Below are 17,355 nucleotides of genomic sequence, written 5' to 3'. Positions count from 1 at the left end.
CTATCAAGACAGAAGAGCAAGTGGCAAGTACAGAAGACAACTATAAGGACATTTTTGATACAAGAGCTGTTTTGATGTGATTTCAATGCTTTGAGAACTGATCAGCGAACGGTTTTCTACTGTGTTGACGGCCAGGTCTCATTTCAACATCACATTCTGTTTCACTTTTTAACTTAAACTTTTCTCTTTAGCAAGTCTACCTTCCATGTATAACCACTTTGGGACTAAATGCACCACTCTGAGGTTCATACATATTCTTACTCTTCCTTTTCTGAGCGATGAAAGAGAGAGATTCATTTCCCTCAGTTACCAAGCATATGCTGAGTGACAAGTGCTGTGCTGGAGGTGGGGTAACAAGCAGCAGCCCAGGGGTACAACTCCTCTTGAGAGGAGCCCTACACAAATTAATCAGACTGAATACCGAAAATGAAGACACACAATCCAGCTTGCTACATTCTAATGTTCTACTTTCTGCAGCTACCCATTAGACAAGGCTATTTATTCTGCACAGTTTAACACTCTGCAGGAAATGAAGGGTGAAACGATGCTGTGATTTTTTTGCCATCGGTCACAGCACCAGAAGAGGGCTGAGGTTCAGTAAAGGAGTGATCACTCTGCAATGCCTGGTCTTAATGAGGTTCATAAACGTGTGTGTGTGTGTGTGTGTGTGTGTGTGTGTGTGTGGGTGGTGGTGGTGGTGGTGGTGGTGGGGATGGCATCTGTAAAGGACATCACCTCACAGACCCTCAGATCTATACAGGCTGGAGATCAAGGAATCCTGTGACCTTAATTTGACTCTGGGTTGTGCAAGCGACATGGTGTTTCCTGGGGGGAAGCGCCACTTTCTGAGCAGCCTTACTTGTTTGGTCTTTGTAATGGGAACAATTAGCACCTATTTCATGAGTCAGTTGTGTCAAAAGGACAGATGAGAGGTACTAATGTCTGAGAGGTGCTTTAAGGTCCTTAGAGAAAGGCAGCATCTAAATCCAAGGAATTATTATTATATAAGAAACCTAATTATTCTCAGCAGGAAGCAAACTAGCAAAGCAAAGGAGACCAGCGTAGTGAATGGAAGAAGCAAGTGCAGTTGCACCGACTTTGGCCGAAGAGGCTGAAAAGCCGCTCCCTCCGGCCGGGCTGTGCAGATGATTTCACACGGTCAGGACAGTGTCTCCTGTTAAGACCTTCACAGGACGCGGGCTGCGGATTCCCAGCGTGGAGCAGTTCCCCGCTGAAGAATGTAGTGGTAAACGGGCCAGAGGAGCAGCAGGAATGCTTTCAAGCCTGTTCGTATTAAGCAAGAAATGTTTTTGCTCTGAATAAACTCACCTCCATAAGCCTTTATATATTCAGAAATGCAAATCTCTAAATCAAAACGCGAAAGCTAACACAGGTGGTTACTCCCTTTCTTCTTTTCTCCCTTCCCAGTGACTGAATTAACCTCCTTTTATTTTCTCACCAGCACCTTAAATAATCCCAAGGGGGAGGGGAGGAGACAAAAACTGTTGAATCCTATCAGCTTTGTTCTGTGGCTGACTCACTTCCAGATCTATCACACCACTTGCCATATCCCGGTTGACATAATTTTAATTTGGCTCTTCCTTACATGTTAACAGATAAATAATGCATAAGAAAACTTGATTAGCTTTCTTATTAAAACATCACTCTAAATGAGAGGAGGCGCTGGAAGACAATACAGTTTTTACATGGCTTTCCCATGAGCAGCTGAATGGTCTGATGTGATAAATTTGCATAGTCTGAAGCACACAAAGGGCTGATTAATTGAAACCCTTACAATGCTCCTGGAAGCAGCTATTGTAAAACAATAACCATAGGAACTTTACAAAATACACATGGTTGAATGTGTCAAGAGCTTAATAAAATGTGTTGAGGCTACACTATTTGGAAACAGGATTGGGGATTTTTATTCTGGGCCATAAAACACTAAACACCCTAATTTCAAAGCTTTAGTTGGATATTTACTGAAAGGTCAGAGGGTTACTGGCTAGCTACCGAAGTCCAAAATTTGTTCTTAAAATAGAAAATTAAGTAAAATCTCCTTACAATAAAGGTGTCTATGTAGACAAAATAATCCTGATTTCTACTATTAAAGTAACAGCTGCCAGAATTTCTTTTTGGACCCAAACTCTACCGGATTGTTAGGCATCACACACCTTATCTTGGGGCTCACACTGTTAGCGCCACTGGTTCCCCTCCCACTTAGGTCTTTCATTCAAGCAGGATCAAGCTAAGCACAGAGCCAAGACATCCCCACTCTGCCACTTCAGTCGAGCGAGGAGGATTTTAGAGGATCTCAAGCACCACATAAGTCCAAGGTGTTGCTATTACTACTTTAAATCAGACTCTTTTCGTTCTCTCGATTTTAGAAAACATAACCCAGAAAAAAGCTGTAAAGGAAGGTCTGGAAAAAGCAGTTTTTACCCAAACCTTGTTTAACACATAAACTTTCCCCTCAACTTTCTGCCACATGCGAATTAGCACTTCCCTACCTCCTAACCCTCTTCACGCCCACTGTACAAAGACTCCCCAGTGGGCTGGGAAGTCAGGGTAGGTTTTCGTTTCTTCTAATAAACAATCAAAACCTCAATAAATCAATTCAGCAGGTTGTTGAATAACTTGGTAAATGCAAAGTGGAAGCAAGTGATCTTATTATGGAAGTTTTGTTGAACAAGAGAGGGTCAAAGGTGAATCTTCCAAACAGTTTTATCTGTGAAAAAACCTTATGATCCAAAGGAACATTGAACCAGTCCATGAAAAACCTGCATTTTGAGAAGACTACACCTTTGTTTTAAAACAAAGGTTGACTTTATTTGAACGAACTATCTGAGGATTTAGGGGAGACACCAAGGAGTGTTTGCTATTATCTCGGATTTGCAGTAATTAAGAAGCTCTGTTCGCCAGGACTCGCGTGCTGAAATGCAGTTCTTCCTCTCCTCGGGAACACTGTTTGGTGGTGCTGCCCAGTTCTGTGATCTACAGGACCTCTGTTGAGGTGCTCACCCTTTTTCACGCGAGAGACTGAGAAACGTTCTTTCACAGAAGTGATGTATTGCTTTTCCCCCACCCCACATCAAAGGAGTCCACGATTTCCTCCCTCATTGTGAATGGCAGCAAGAGAAAAAGGAAAAAATATATATAATAATCTGGGGTGAGCAATGAAATAAAACTTGGAAATTTCTTAAGCTGACTGATAATTTTTGTTAAAGAATTAAAAAAAAAAGAACAGGAAATCTGCTCACCCCACCTAAGCATCAGAAAAAGCAAGGCTAAGATAAAGATGTCTGCTTTTGATGAGTTAGTTACCTTCACAGAGAACTTATTATATCAAGTTCAAGAGGCTAACATATTAGTTTGCTTTTAATAAACAGTCTAGTTCTAAACACCACTCCAATCCACGTTGTATATGGATGTCTCTTCCTATCTTTAACTCTTTCTATAAATGATCAAGAAAAAACATGAAGAGGAAACACGAGGAACGTTCTAGACCCACGTTCTACTCTATTTCCCTCTACGGAGCATCACTGTGCATCTACCCAGTAGTCGCGGCTGCACTCTAAGGCACTAGGAGTCCAGAACACTTGGGAAGGAGGTTAAGACTCCAGATTTTAACATTTATCTCCAACTGAAGTGGAAATAAAACTAAAAAAATTCTCTTCCCTTATAAACAAATTCACAACTTTGGTGCATAAAAGGTTATTACTAAATCACCTCACCTTTCCCTGTACTTTGTAGTCTACTAAACTATTTTAAAGATTCTTCATCAAAGGCCCTTCTGGGGGAGCTGACGCACTGTGCATTTACTGACAAGGTACATGACAGGTCTTCAAGAAGACCCAAAGGAGGACTGCCCTTTACTGGACTTTGAATCTCTCCTTGGAAGACTGCACTGCAATTCCCCTACCTACGAAGTGCGCTGTGAGTGAGTCCGGACTGCTTTTCAAGCCGGAGTCATCTTCATGGGAACTGGGACACCGTCTTAAGACATACTTTCTCCTTCCTGCACACGTGGCTCTCTGCTCGGTCATCTTCCACTCCCAAGGTCACAGAAGGCAACGCTGCTTATCGGGTCTATTACATTTTTAACAGCTCCTGATCAAGCCCTTCCACTCCTTCAATGGGACTTCTCTGATCAGTTACATCCAGTGTTTTCTCATCACACATCACTGACGTTGATCCCCAGCCACTGAGTACTGAGTTGCCCCCTCCAGTTCACCCACTCACGCTGTCCTCTTCAATCTTCCTGAGCTCTTTTGTAACACATAAACCGCTGCTGTTCAGTTCCCTCTTCACATATATTGCATTTAGCTACTAATTATCCTGACACCTTTGGAGTGTTCAAGCTTGAGCAGGACAGACACTCAAGTTCCAAGAAACAAAGTTGTCGCGTCTCCCCCCGTTGTCGGAGAGGATACTTTAAGAGGCCTTCTATGCAGAACTCAATCTGTACACAGTACTTGTGCAGAAACAATCTCTAACCACAGCTCTGTCAAAGTCAACTCTCAACAAAAGACAAAAGTCAGACAGTCTGCAGGGCCAGGCTGCTTTCTAAACACCAAGAGTAACAAGATTTAACGATCTACCTGGCGGGGGAAAGAGGTGGGCACATAGATAAACTAAATCAAAATAATCTTTACACTTTTCACATGTGTCAGCTTGCAGGTGGTGTTAAAAGAAAAAATAGTATTTCCAAACAGCTCTCCGTGTCAGGAGTGAAAACTAAGGCCGCCCGACTAACTGCTGGTCTTACTCTGGCATGTGTCTCAGCTGAACCAGAAACAACTCAGTGCAGGATCATGGTGTGACCCGTACACCCTGAAAACGCCCAACACTAAGAAATGTAATCAGCTCATTTCAGGATAACCACAAATAGCATACATGATGTTGCAGACTACATTCTCCATTTCATTCACATTTTTCTTGCCAACATCCAACTTTAGGTCTGATCCAGTCCCTCTCCCGCCCCCACCTGAAGGGCGGGCGGGGTTGCTGCGTGGTTCCTTAGAGACACTGCCCGCTGGGCCCACCGCACATGCCTGCGGCTGCTCCTCTTCTGGTTCCCACCCCACAGCTGGCCCGCTGAACCAGGAGACTGGTCAGACTTGAGGGCTCAAACATTTACTTTCCTTTACATCTGCTCACATTCTTAACAGATTTTGATTTTTAACCAAGAGTACTAAAACCTGACCAGAGAATTAAAGGGAGTAGGAACAGTGTTTTACAATGAGTGAAGTTCAGAAGGAAAGAGATACCCGAACACCCAGCTCTATGTGAGAGTATGTGTATTTATGTGGGAGTTCAGTAGGCATTTCTGCAACAAGGTATGTGGTAAATAGTATTTACTCTGGATTGGTGGCTGAGAAATGCTATAGAAAGTTGTTTATCCAGAAAGAATGGGAATTTTAAGAAGATGACCATTTTAAGAAGGAAATGGAAAAGATAAGAAATATTAGTATTAGGTCAGTCTCAGGAAAAGGCTATATATTTTCCAGGGGGAAATCTCAGAGAAAATGGCAATCCAGGGCACGGAGTGGTAATGGGTGCCAGAAGAGAAAGCCATCGTATCCAAATTTAGCAGAACAGGCAAACACCCTGAGAATCAAACACCTGAACTGGAGTCCTAACTCTACCGTGCTGGCTGCGGTAGGCGCCTTGCTGAGCTTCAGTTTCCTGGGTCTACCTAGTAGGAACAACAATGCCAACTAAAAGGTTAAAGGATGGAATACAGATGAAAATGCTTGTAAATTAATAATACACAAAAGGCAAAAATACTGTAAGTTTACATGCAGAGGACTCCCAAATTTTATCTCTAGCATTAACCTCTCCTTGAAGCTCCAGACTCTATATTCAACTGCCTACTCAACACCTTCACTTAGAGTCTGATGGGGATCTCTTAACCTGAGGCCCAAACTGCCAATCCCTGCCCCACACCAAAAAACCGATTCCGTCCCCAGTCCTCCCCACGCTGCTCAATGGCATCACCAGCTGATCAGGCCACAAACCTCATCTGCAGTTCCTGTCTTTTCCTCCCAACACCTCAGCTATTGGCAAGTCCCGCTGGTTTTAACTCCAGACCCTATCTGGAATCCAGCACTTCTGCCTAATTTTCCACTGCTGCTACCCAGTTCAAGCCTCTATTCTCTCTTGCCTGAACCCCTGCAACAGTCTCCCTGCTTCCCTCCTTGGTCCCCCCCCCCAATCTGCTCTCCAGACGGAATCCAGGGGTATCTAAAAAGAGTAGCTTAGACCTTATCTCTCCTTTGCTTACACTCATCGTCCAAAAGCCTTGCTGGTTCCCATCACATTCAGAACGAAGCCCACACTCTTTTCCTTGAGGCACAAGGACCGCCAGGATGGGCCCCATCCAGCTTCTCCGTGCGCACCTCACACCATGCTGCTCTTTAGGCACGGGCCTGACCAGAGACTGGCCTTTTATCTGCTCTTGAATACACCAAGCTCATTCAAGCCTCAGGGACTTGAGCTTTTTTCTCCCAGGTTTTTGCTCAGCTGGCTCCTCTCACCCTTCAGGTCTCAGTTCCAACGGCACTCTCTTCAAGAGGCCATTCCCACGTGTACCCCTAAAGCATGCCCTCCTACCCCATGCCAGCGACTCTTTCACACCGTCCTTCGTACACAGCCCCTATCACTATCTTAAACTGTTGTGCTGTTATCTGTCTTTTCTTCTCTTCTGTTTCTTTCCCCAAGAGAACATGAACTCCCAGAGGGCAGAGGCCCTGTCAGTCTCCTTTACCACTGTATTCCAGTGTCTAGAACAGCAGCTGGTACATACAAGACACGGAGTCGCTTTGTGATTGGTGCCCTCATTTATTAAGCTTAAAACCACAGTCCCTGGGGCCCCGTTCCTCACTTTACTTCTGCTAGTCAGCCAATCCCATTGCTTCGCTCTTCTGTGCCTGCCCCCTCCCAAATTCATGTGTCGAAGCCTTAACCCCCAGACATCTCAACATGTGACTATATTTAGAGACAGGGACTTCAAAGAGGTAATTCAGGTTGAAGAAGCCATTGAGTGAGCCCTAATCCAATGTGACTGGTGTCCTTATAAGAAGAGGGAGACATAGCAGGATGCACTCCTGCAGAGAGGAAAGACCGTTCGAGGACACAGGGGAAAGGCCAAGGAAAGAGGCCTCAAGAGAAACCAAACCTCCTGACACCTTGATCTTTGACTTCCAGCCTCCAAATTGTGAGACTCTAAATTTCTGTTGTTTAAACTACTCAGTCTGTGGTATTTTATAAAAGCAGTCCTAACAAATTAACAGAGAGCTTTTTAACCTTTTTCAAAAACATTTCCAGGGCAGACGATGTGAAGCTGCTCATGGCCTTGACTGCCCCAGGCTCTGCAGAGCACTCCTGAGGGCTGTGGGCATCTACGTCTCAGCTTATCTGTTACCAGTTCTTAACACATTGAGAAGCCAGGGCTCTGAGAACCACCACCACAGTTTGGGGCAGGAAGAGTGGGGATGCTATAAGGGAAATCTTCTGGGGGGGAAAAGCGGTCCAACAGACTACTGATCACAGAGACAACTGTGGAGAAGCTGTTGATGGTATTGAAGAATAGTATGAGTAAGAAAAATTAAGCAAATAAAAATATAAGATTACTAACTTAAAAAAATTAAGTTATACAGCAGAGGAGATACACTCACCAACTGTTTGGTTTGGACGTGAATAAATAACATTTATGCAGTAAGAATAATGGAATCTAAACAATTAAGTCATCCAAAATTTTAATAAATCTATGCTGAAAGTGGAGGTGGAGAGTAGGGAAGAGTGATGACTAAGCACTAGGTCCTGCTACCTGTCCTGTATTAGAAAACCAATGTCTAAAATAGGTAAGCGAGTATACAGTTATGTAAGAATATCCCTGAGATATGAAGATAAAAATGAGAAAAAAATTGCTTCTGGGAAGCAAAATTGGAACAAAAGCAGAGAGTGATGTTTTTCAGTACAACCTCCCCTTTTTCTGTACTATTTGACCTTTAAAAATCATGCGCATTTATTATTTAATAAAAATTATACTTAAAGAAAATAAAAATTATGTTCGGTTATGGGTTCTATGTCATTCCTTCCTTTACACTGTTAAAAGCTTACACTACCTATTTTTCCTGTTTGTTGTTTTTTTGCTCAATCTTTTCAATAAATCTGATGAAGCTGTAGAAGAAGGAAATACCAAGGGAATCTAGGCTAATCAGAAGGTTTTTACCCTTGGATTAAAAGCCATCTGGAAAAGGAAAACTAGCAAGATGAACTCCTCACTGCAAATGAAAGGTCACCTAAGCCCAGGAGGACTTCTCTTGGCTCCGCAGAGCTGTACACGTCAAAGCCCCGCGAAGACCGAGTAGACAGATCTTCTCTACAGGCTGCTGTCTCGGGCCATTGCGAGTTAGAAACCACTCCTGTCAATGAACAGTAGTACCCTTATCACATTAACAGTCTGAGAAATGCAATAGCACAAAAACTGGCATTTTATATACAGGTCTGTATTCACAGGAAATTACTAACCAATTCAAGTGTGTTTCTCACTTTCAAAAGTAGTGCTTTGTCTGTACTATACATACACACACTCGCATGTAATACACCAAAACCTGTGTAAAATCAATCCATCTACAGTAGAGAATCTGTCCCTGCCCATTTCCCCTTCCTTCAATGCATTCAGATACTCAATGGTCACCAACTCCCTATCACAAATCGGCTGTAAGAGAGGATCTTTCAGACTTCATGAGAGCACGAGGACATAGTCCCGGACTGCAGAAAGTCTCGTGGAGTGAGAACACAGCGGATAATCACTGAAGTGTGTGCCCGCCTTCACGTCTTTGCACGATACTCCGGCAGAATAAAGCACAAGGATTTGGGGCATGCAAAGTGTGTAAGGTGATTCAGAATAGAGATATTCTCTTATGCCTTCTGCATAAGAGAAAGCTTACGGAAAGCTTGGAAAGTGCATTTTGGAGAACTTCCAGGGCCGACATTCTATAAGATAACAGGCTGAGTAAACCGGAGGCTGTCAACACGGTTATGGTCATCCCAGAATGACTTAGGAGCACATCTCAGACACTCTCACGACCAAGAGAGAAACGGAAGCAGTTTCAATGCAAAGAATTTCACTGTCACTGGTAAGCAGCAGGAAGCACTAGAATCTCAAAATATGTTTACAAAAACTCAAAAGGTATCAAGAGTTAACATCTTAAAAAATTGTGTAAAGCAAAGATGTCAAATTCACACTTATACATGGAACCAATTCTTATAAAATACTGACAGGGTATAATAATCCTGCACCTGTCAACTGAACTAAAAATGCTTTTGATGAAATAGTCTCTTAGTCTGAAAAACTTTGATGGACTGACAACTAAGGCTGGATTGACTGGCCTACACAAATTGTAATAATGGATACACTTGCTTGGCAAACAGACAGTTAAAATCAGCAGGACCATAATGTGCAGTTTTCTTCTAACCAACCAACTACAAAGAAGATACCACTCTAATCATGTATAAGCAAAGGTGAGATTCAAGGTTGCAGAGTGGAATGAATCTAACCTCCAATGTTCACGATCATGGCTATACTCTCTTTGCACTCAATAGGTATGTGCCAGGCACAACGCTCCTCGCTTAACAGTCAGACAGTAGTGAGTTAAAGGGCACACAGTTTAGTGGGGCTGCCAGGGTTCAAAAGCTAGTTCTACTACTAAACTGGGGACCTTGGGCAAACTCCTAATGGGTTAGTACTGAGTGCTGAGACACCGCCAGGCACACAGTTAGTGCTAGCTAACTTCTGTGCTAGCTACTGCTGTTGTTCCTAAAACTAGCAAGTAGCAGGCAGAGCCAGAATTCAAACCCCAGGACAAACTTTCCCACACTTAAACACTATATATATTCATTAACTAAAAGAGAACTTACTGATAATGAGTTAATCAACAGTGACACAGCACTCTGGTTTTTGAAGATAAAAAATCAAACCGAAACCACAAGTGGATGAAACCCCATCTAGGGGAGGGAATGCATGCAGCGGACGAAGTCAGGAGGGAATGCATGCGCTGGAGTTGGGAGACCTGCGTTCTTACCCCAGCTCAGCAGCCCACTAGCTGGGTGCCCGTGACTGCCCACCCACCTACCACACAGGGCCTGCACCTCCCTCCCTGTCACATAAAGGGGCACATAATGCTGAGGCACCTTCTAGTGCCGACATCCTCCGATGCTCTGACTTAACAAAACACAGAGTAGTTTAAGTACATACCCTCCATAAAAAATAGGTATTACTACTAGTTTTTTAAACAGCTACCTGTACTTCAGTAGCTACATCACCTAGAGTGGATTTACAGTTATAATTCTGGTCCAAGAAGTTGCAGAAGGAAATGAATAGCACAGAGAAGCAATTCTATAGTATATTTTAAAAAGTGTTTTTAAAATATAAACAGGTTAATCTGAGAAGTAAAACAAGAATAATTTTAATAACAAGGTAACAATTTTTCAAACCTACTAAATTTTTAATAGAGGAAAGATATAAAACATCTCTTACCTCTGTGGTTAGTAAATATTTCAGTATACTCAGTTTTATCACCGAGTGGAGAAGTGAAACAACTTACCTTTTTGCCCATGACGACTGCTGAATTTGTCACCAATCTCCGGACGCCTTGTCTGTCTCAGCAGCATTTTTATCAGGAAAGCATCTTCAGCATTTGAAGATATCATCACTTTTTCAATATATGAATCTGTTGCCCCTTTGTAGCTAATGTGAAGAGAAAAATCAACAAAACAGTTTTCAAACCGCCATTTATGAACCTATCACCTCCAGGCCATGTTTTATTTAATATCTGCTGCAGAATACTTTGACATTCCCATTTTGAGCTCTGAAAAATGACTTTCATTTGCAACATTAAATTCAAATTGTACAATGTCCCCTTTCTAGTCCTAGTTTAAAACGGCCAACGTGTAATCTTTGCCACACACACTGCTCACGTGTCGTTATTCCCTCATCGTAGACAAGGAAAACGGACGCTTAGAGAGGTGAGACTTGCCCAGGACGCTGAAGTGGACCCGATTTGAGGTGACGCCTGCCAGACTTAACTCCAAGTTCTGAGTCACTTTTATTGCCTGAAGTTTCCCATCACTAAGTTTTTCACACGCTGCCCCTTCTGTTCTTCACACGACAAACACCATGAAGGGTCCACGGTGCATCAGACCTTTGTCGGCTCTGGACACACAGAGACGAGCACACATGGCTCCTGCCCAGAGGAGCTCACAGCCAGGAACAGAGTGAGCAGCGGAGCACAGTGAGGATGGCGCCACGGAGAACGGGCAAGGCCCACGAGGGGCAGCAGTGAACGCTGGCGGCAGACGGGGAGGCAGGCTGTCAAGGACTGCTCCCAGAGAGGTGGCCCGGGGGCTGAGACCTCACCCGCGCAGGGGCATTCGGGCAGCGGGAGCAGGTGGAGCCCATGCTAGAGGCCTGACAGAGGGTCGTACGATCATGGTTTGGAGAGTAAGAGACAATCTACTAGAAACATGCGGCCCAGTGTGCAAAGGGCTCTGGAGGTATGACAAGAATCATGAATAGTCTTGTATGTATTATTATTTTTAATCCTAATGATAAATAAACATAACCCAAAGATATGTTTATTGATTTTAGAGAAAAAGTGATGGAGGGAAGGATGGAGTGGGAAGGAGAGAAAAGGAGAGGGACAGGTTGTGTGTGTGTGTGTGTGTGTGTGTGTGGAGACAGAGAGAGAACATCAATTTGTTGTTCCACTTATCAATGCACTCACTGGCTGCTTCTTATATGTGCCCTGACCAGGTATCACCCTGCAACCTTTTGGTGTACAGGACAATGCTCCAACCAACTGACCTACCTGGCCAGGACTTAATACATATTATTTTGTTTGGCCTTCATCCAGTAGGCAACACCGTTACTGAGAATTTTACTCAATCTACTCAAGTTTTACTCTATTTACTCAAGAGAGTCACATGACCAGAGGAGCACGTTAGAGAAAAGCCATGCTGGCAGCATCACGGAGAGTGTGTAAGACACATGGAAAGGTGTAAGACCGGAGGCAGATGTGCACTGATGGATAACTAAGAGTCTGGCGGGAGAGGAGGGCCAGAACTCAGACAGCAAGTGGTGTCACTGAGAAGACAGAGCACAGCTAAGGAGACAGAACCTACAGATCCAGTTGAACCTATAGGCTTTGGCTTTGCTTGGCAGGTAAAGGAAAACAGCCAGGTTTGTGTTGCAGGTGACTGGTGGGATGATGGCCCCACTCACCGCGGGAGGGTCCCAGGAGGAGCCTGGTAGGGTAGGGAGGAGGAGGATTTTGTTCTGGATGTGGGACATCTGTAACGCTATTCCAAGTATGGAGCTGAAACCACACAGATGTCTGTCTGGAAGTCATCAGCAAAAGGACAGTGACTGGAGCACTGAGAGTAAGTGATTTTTTTTTTTAACATACAGTATTCTGTCTTTAAAATTTTTTTTTCAAAGATTTTATTTATTTATTTTTAGAGGGGAAGGGAAGGAGAGAGGGAGAAAAATATCAATGTGTGGTTGCCTCTCATGCATCCCCTGCCAGGAACTGGCCTGCAACCCAGGCATGTGCCCTGACTGGGAATCGAACAGCAGTTGTTTGGTCCGCAGGCCCGCACTCAATCCACTGAGCTACACCAGCCAGGGTGTGATTCTTCCTACATATTTTTTTTATCCTCACCTGAGGACATGCTTATTGATTTAGAGAGAAGGGAAAGGAGGGAGAGAGGGAGAAGAACATCGGTGTGAATGGTTGTCTCTCATACACAACTCGGACTGGGGACCAAACTGGCAACCTAGGCTGGGAACCAAACTGGCAACCTAGTGCTCTGACTGGGAATCGAACCCGCGGCCTTTCAGTTTACAAGACAATGCTCCAACCAATGGAACCACACTGCCCAGGGCTGACTCTTTCCATGCATTTCCAAAGCACACCCAATACATACGTGATCGGCACATCTTTGTACTGTGGTTGCTGTGGCACGTTGCTTCCTTCCAGAGGAATCTGAGTTACTGTGGGCATGGATTTATTTACAAGCACTTGTTTGTTTTCTACTTTCTCACCTAAGAAAGTAAGAAGGGTTGGACAAATTGTTATCATCCATATGATATGCAAAGATTACTGGGGTAAAAACTATGAGATTAGACTTAGTCTATGAAGTCGATATGGGGGAAAATGAGTCATATAGTAGGAACTAGAGTGTAGAAGCTCATTTGTAGTTCTGCAGGCCCAGATGAAAAAAAATCATAGATTCGGACTGCAGTGTGCATAAAACTAAGAAGCTGATTTAGGGGACCACATTAACAGGAGAAATGTCATGTCGGTAAGTAGCAATTTTATATATCTCATAGGGTGTTAGAACACATTTGGACCATTTACTTTCATTAACAGTTATTTCAACCAGTAAATAGTAAATTGCTGCCATGCTGGGCAAAAAAAATCAAAAGATTTCTTTGATTTGCCTGCTGTTCTCACCTTTGCTTCGCACCTTTCCTGGGGAAGCTCAAAGACGAGCTACTACAGTTCTGCCACAGCACTCATTTCCCAGCCACATGGCCTGGGTGAAGAGGGAGAGAAAATCTCCAAGAAACAAAGGCAGCCAGGACGGGAAGCCTCGCACCGAGTGGCTCAGGGCACCACAGTGGATGCAGTACTCGCCACTCATGCACCACGTGACGAGGTCATGCAGACTTCCCACTAAAAGTCTCTCCCACCCAGTCCTTCTCTTCACCTCACCACAGCTCCTGGCGCCTGGTCTGCCATGAGAGCTCTCAGGTTGGCTCTATTTTTTTTTTAAGATTTTATTTATTTATCTTTAGAGGGGAAGAGAAGGAGAGAGGGAGAGGAATATCAATGTATTGTTGCCTCTTGTGCATCCCCTGCTGGGAACTGGCCTGCAACTCATGCATGTGCCCTGACTGGGAATCGAACTGCGATTCTTTGGTTCACAAGCCTGCACTCAATCCACTGAGCTACACCAGCCAGGGCAGTTGGCTCTATTTGGCTCCCCTGCTACTCCTCTCTATGTGGTAGTCAGAATAATCATTTCAAACTGCATAACTGATCCTATCATTGCTTTTAGGATCATAATGAAAATACTGAAGTGGCTACAATCCCCTGCCAGTCCCCCCCTCTTCTCTCTTTCTAGACTCATGTTCACCATACTCCCCAGCACTCTGTTCTTTGTAGCCACACTGGTCTTCTTACAGATCCTTTAACTGTCAAGCTGCAGGACGCTTGCACAAGCCATTCCCACTGCTTAGAACACACCCCTCCCCCTCTTCATTGGTCGACTCCACTCATCCTGCACATTTCAGCTCACTTCATGGGAAGGCTACCCCAATCTTCTTGATAAGGGTAAACACTCTTGCTACAGAACAGCTTCCTAGCTCCTTACACGATTCCTTAACCTGGCTGTATCTGACAGGTTTGTGTGTACTCCTCTGCTCAATGAGCTTCCCACACTAGCCGTAATACTCATAGGGCAGGGGCTGTGGGTTGCTCCAACACAATTCACTTGTAATTAGGATGGAATCACACTTCTTAGAGGCATTAGATCGATTCCAATGTTAGTCTGTAAGTGAAGCGTACAAATGATAAAACACCAGGGTAGATGCTGGAACATGACCTTCTTATTTTAACTATTTCCTTGAAGTGGATTTTCTATGATTCAAAATTATAACTAGGAAAGTATACGTGGAATAGATTATTGCTAAGTAAAAACATACACATAAAAACAGCAGAATGAAATTCACCAAACAATGACCATACTGGCTAAGTTAGGATAGGGGTTTTACAGGTTGTTATTTTTTTTCTGTCCCATTTACCAAATATTCGGATATATTATTTTTGTAATTTCAAAAAGCATATATTAAAAATTTTAGAGACTTTTACCTGGAGAGCAAATACCATCTGCATCTAAAATTTCATGTCGCCAGATGGGTTTCCGCGTGGCAGCATCCAACATCGGCCCCATCACTTTATCAAAAGTCTGATTAGTGTACCGTTTCAATGTACACTTAGCATTTTTATATACAAGGCAACGCCCAAAACCTAAAGTGAAACCAAAATGGGTATCAGAAGCACCAGAAACACCAAACTACAAGAAAACACAGGTTTGTGTTATTCAACAACCCCCCCATTCTACTTCCCTTCTCCCCTACAACAATTTACATTTGGATAGTCTGGGAGGGGCCAAACCGAGTAACCACCTATGCATCAGGACTTCTCCCCTTACCCACTGTCCATGTAAACACTGGAATCTCCAACACCATTTGCAGCATGGACCATACATATGCTATCACGTCAGAGGAAGGTAAGAGAAACCTAAGTGTCACTGTGGTTCTTTTAGAGCACAGAGCCACAGGGTGTGGGAAACGGAAAGGGCCCTAGTGATCACTCGGCATAACCCCTCTATCTTATAGGCGCTGGTGCCAAAGAAATTAAATGGTCAAGGTCTCCCAGGAAGTTGGTGGCAAAGTTGAGACAGACCAACTCCACCGATCAGCCAGGATTCCTCCTACATGTCATTTTGTTGCATAACTTTTGCTAATCTTCTCTGGAAAGTTTTCCTTTTTCTGATATTAGCAATCAGAGGAAGTACCAAAGAAGTAAACAAAAAAATTAATTTTTTGCAAAGAACATAGAAAATGAAAAGAGGCAATCAAATGATTTTAATGACAGAAATAATTCATCTCTGTTCTGAAGATTAGTTTACTTTGATTATATTTTTTAGATCACATTTACCCAGTGGATGAGGGAAAAGGCCTGAGATTAACTAACAATCTACACATTAATAAGAATAAGCAAAAGGAACAGAAGAACACCTTTAGATGAAGCAAAACACTCAAGCAGTGACCCCCACAAAAAGGTTCACCAGCTACTGAGAACCCCAGAAGGGCTGCCACTCTTTCAACACTAAACATCACTTCCCAAGGCCCTGTGGCTGCATGTCTTTATCTTCCCCAGTTTGGCCAAGCAGATTTTCTTTTTTTAATTTTTATTGAATTCATTGTTTTTTTCCCCAAGCAGCTATTTTAAACTTGATTCTCTATCTCTCCAGGATATATTAAGCCATGTCAAGAGTTCAGTTAAGTAGGAAAATGTTTCAGGATCAAATGCTGGCTATTACTGATTAAATAAATGCATGGCTATAAAATGCTTCATTTATAATTCTTCAGCAAAAGCAGAGCACTTTCAAGAAACCTAAGAATATGAATTTAGAAAATCCATCAGGGAAAAGTGGACTTCTAAATAAAATTTCAGTGATCCCAGGTCATTTTTTAAAATATAAAGGTGACTGTTCCATAAAACGCATTTCTACAAGTGGACGACAGATGAAGATGTCTGCATGTCTTCAGAAAAGGTCTGAGTCATTACGGCCCCAGTAAATTGTGCATGGCCATAATAAGATCAGCTGCAAGAGCCAGCTGCTTTGGAAACAGTATATGATCTTCAAATTTTGTACAGCGGCCATTAACTGCAAAATGCTGGTGTGCAGTGTGAATCTGAACTGCACAAAATCAAGAAGCGTTTTCTTCTAAGGGTAAATGGACATTGTATTTACAGGTGGTAGCCTAACAGCTAGTGAACAGTAAACTCAGGTCATTAAACTGTGTGGAAAAGTTTCGGACAGATATCACAAAGTCTTCAGATTTGCACATAAACGTTACCAGTTAATCAGAAAGGAAAACATCCAGTTTTAAAGCATGGCTGTTGTCATTTGGAGGAAAAGAAGAGGCATAAATTAAGTGCAGCCAACATTAATGCCAAAGGCACATGTCTAGGAGTACTGTGACGGCTGCCTAGCAACTCAAAGAGCGAGGGGAGGGCAGAGTGGGTACGCCCGAGAGGAAAAAGAGGAACCGAGACCAGGAAGGGAGAAGTCAGACTTCAGGTGGTGGCTTACAAACCATATGTGGTGACCTGCAAAAGTGAACTATCAAGAAATGGAGAAAGAAAAATGTAACAGCTGTAAGCCACATTACACTGAATACACATTTTTGTATTGAATGAATACACATTTTTAAACTTTTATAATTTTGCTAACAAAAAGGTCTAATATTATGGGGTTGAGGTATACAATAAATAAAATAGCCTTTTATGTATAAATATTGTTACTACCCTACCAAAAGGGCTTATTATTGAAACTGTATTGCATTTATTAGAATTCCTGCTGGAAAACAAAATAATTCTTACATGTTTTCCACTGAGGAATTGTCTCAATTTGCCAATAAAGTAAAATAACAACAACAAAAGCCTGTTTATTGATACATTTAACAAATTACTTCTATATAATATTCATTTC

At 43.0% G+C, this 17,355-nt stretch overlaps 1 protein-coding gene across 2 annotated transcripts in view; it reads right to left on the bottom strand.

Moving 5' to 3' along the window:
- Positions 1-17,355, bottom strand: part of POLR3B (RNA polymerase III subunit B) — a 108,316-nt gene that overhangs the window by 19,132 nt on the left and 71,829 nt on the right. For both annotated transcript variants that reach the window (XM_037068093.1, XM_037068094.1), the window contains 3 exons: positions 14,943-15,101; positions 12,994-13,111; positions 10,614-10,756 (listed from right to left, as the gene is read on the bottom strand). In XM_037068093.1, coding sequence (XP_036923988.1) covers positions 10,614-10,756; positions 12,994-13,111; positions 14,943-15,101 — 420 coding nt within the window. The remainder of the gene's footprint in view (positions 1-10,613; positions 10,757-12,993; positions 13,112-14,942; positions 15,102-17,355) is intronic.

Source organism: Sturnira hondurensis, unplaced genomic scaffold (genome assembly GCF_014824575.4).
Source record: "Sturnira hondurensis isolate 20B ecotype Veracruz unplaced genomic scaffold, ASM1482457v3 Scaffold0017436, whole genome shotgun sequence".
Lineage (NCBI taxonomy): Eukaryota > Metazoa > Chordata > Mammalia > Chiroptera > Phyllostomidae > Sturnira > Sturnira hondurensis.
Note: the sequence above shows the minus strand (reverse complement) of the source record. Positions and strands in the feature narration are given on the sequence as shown.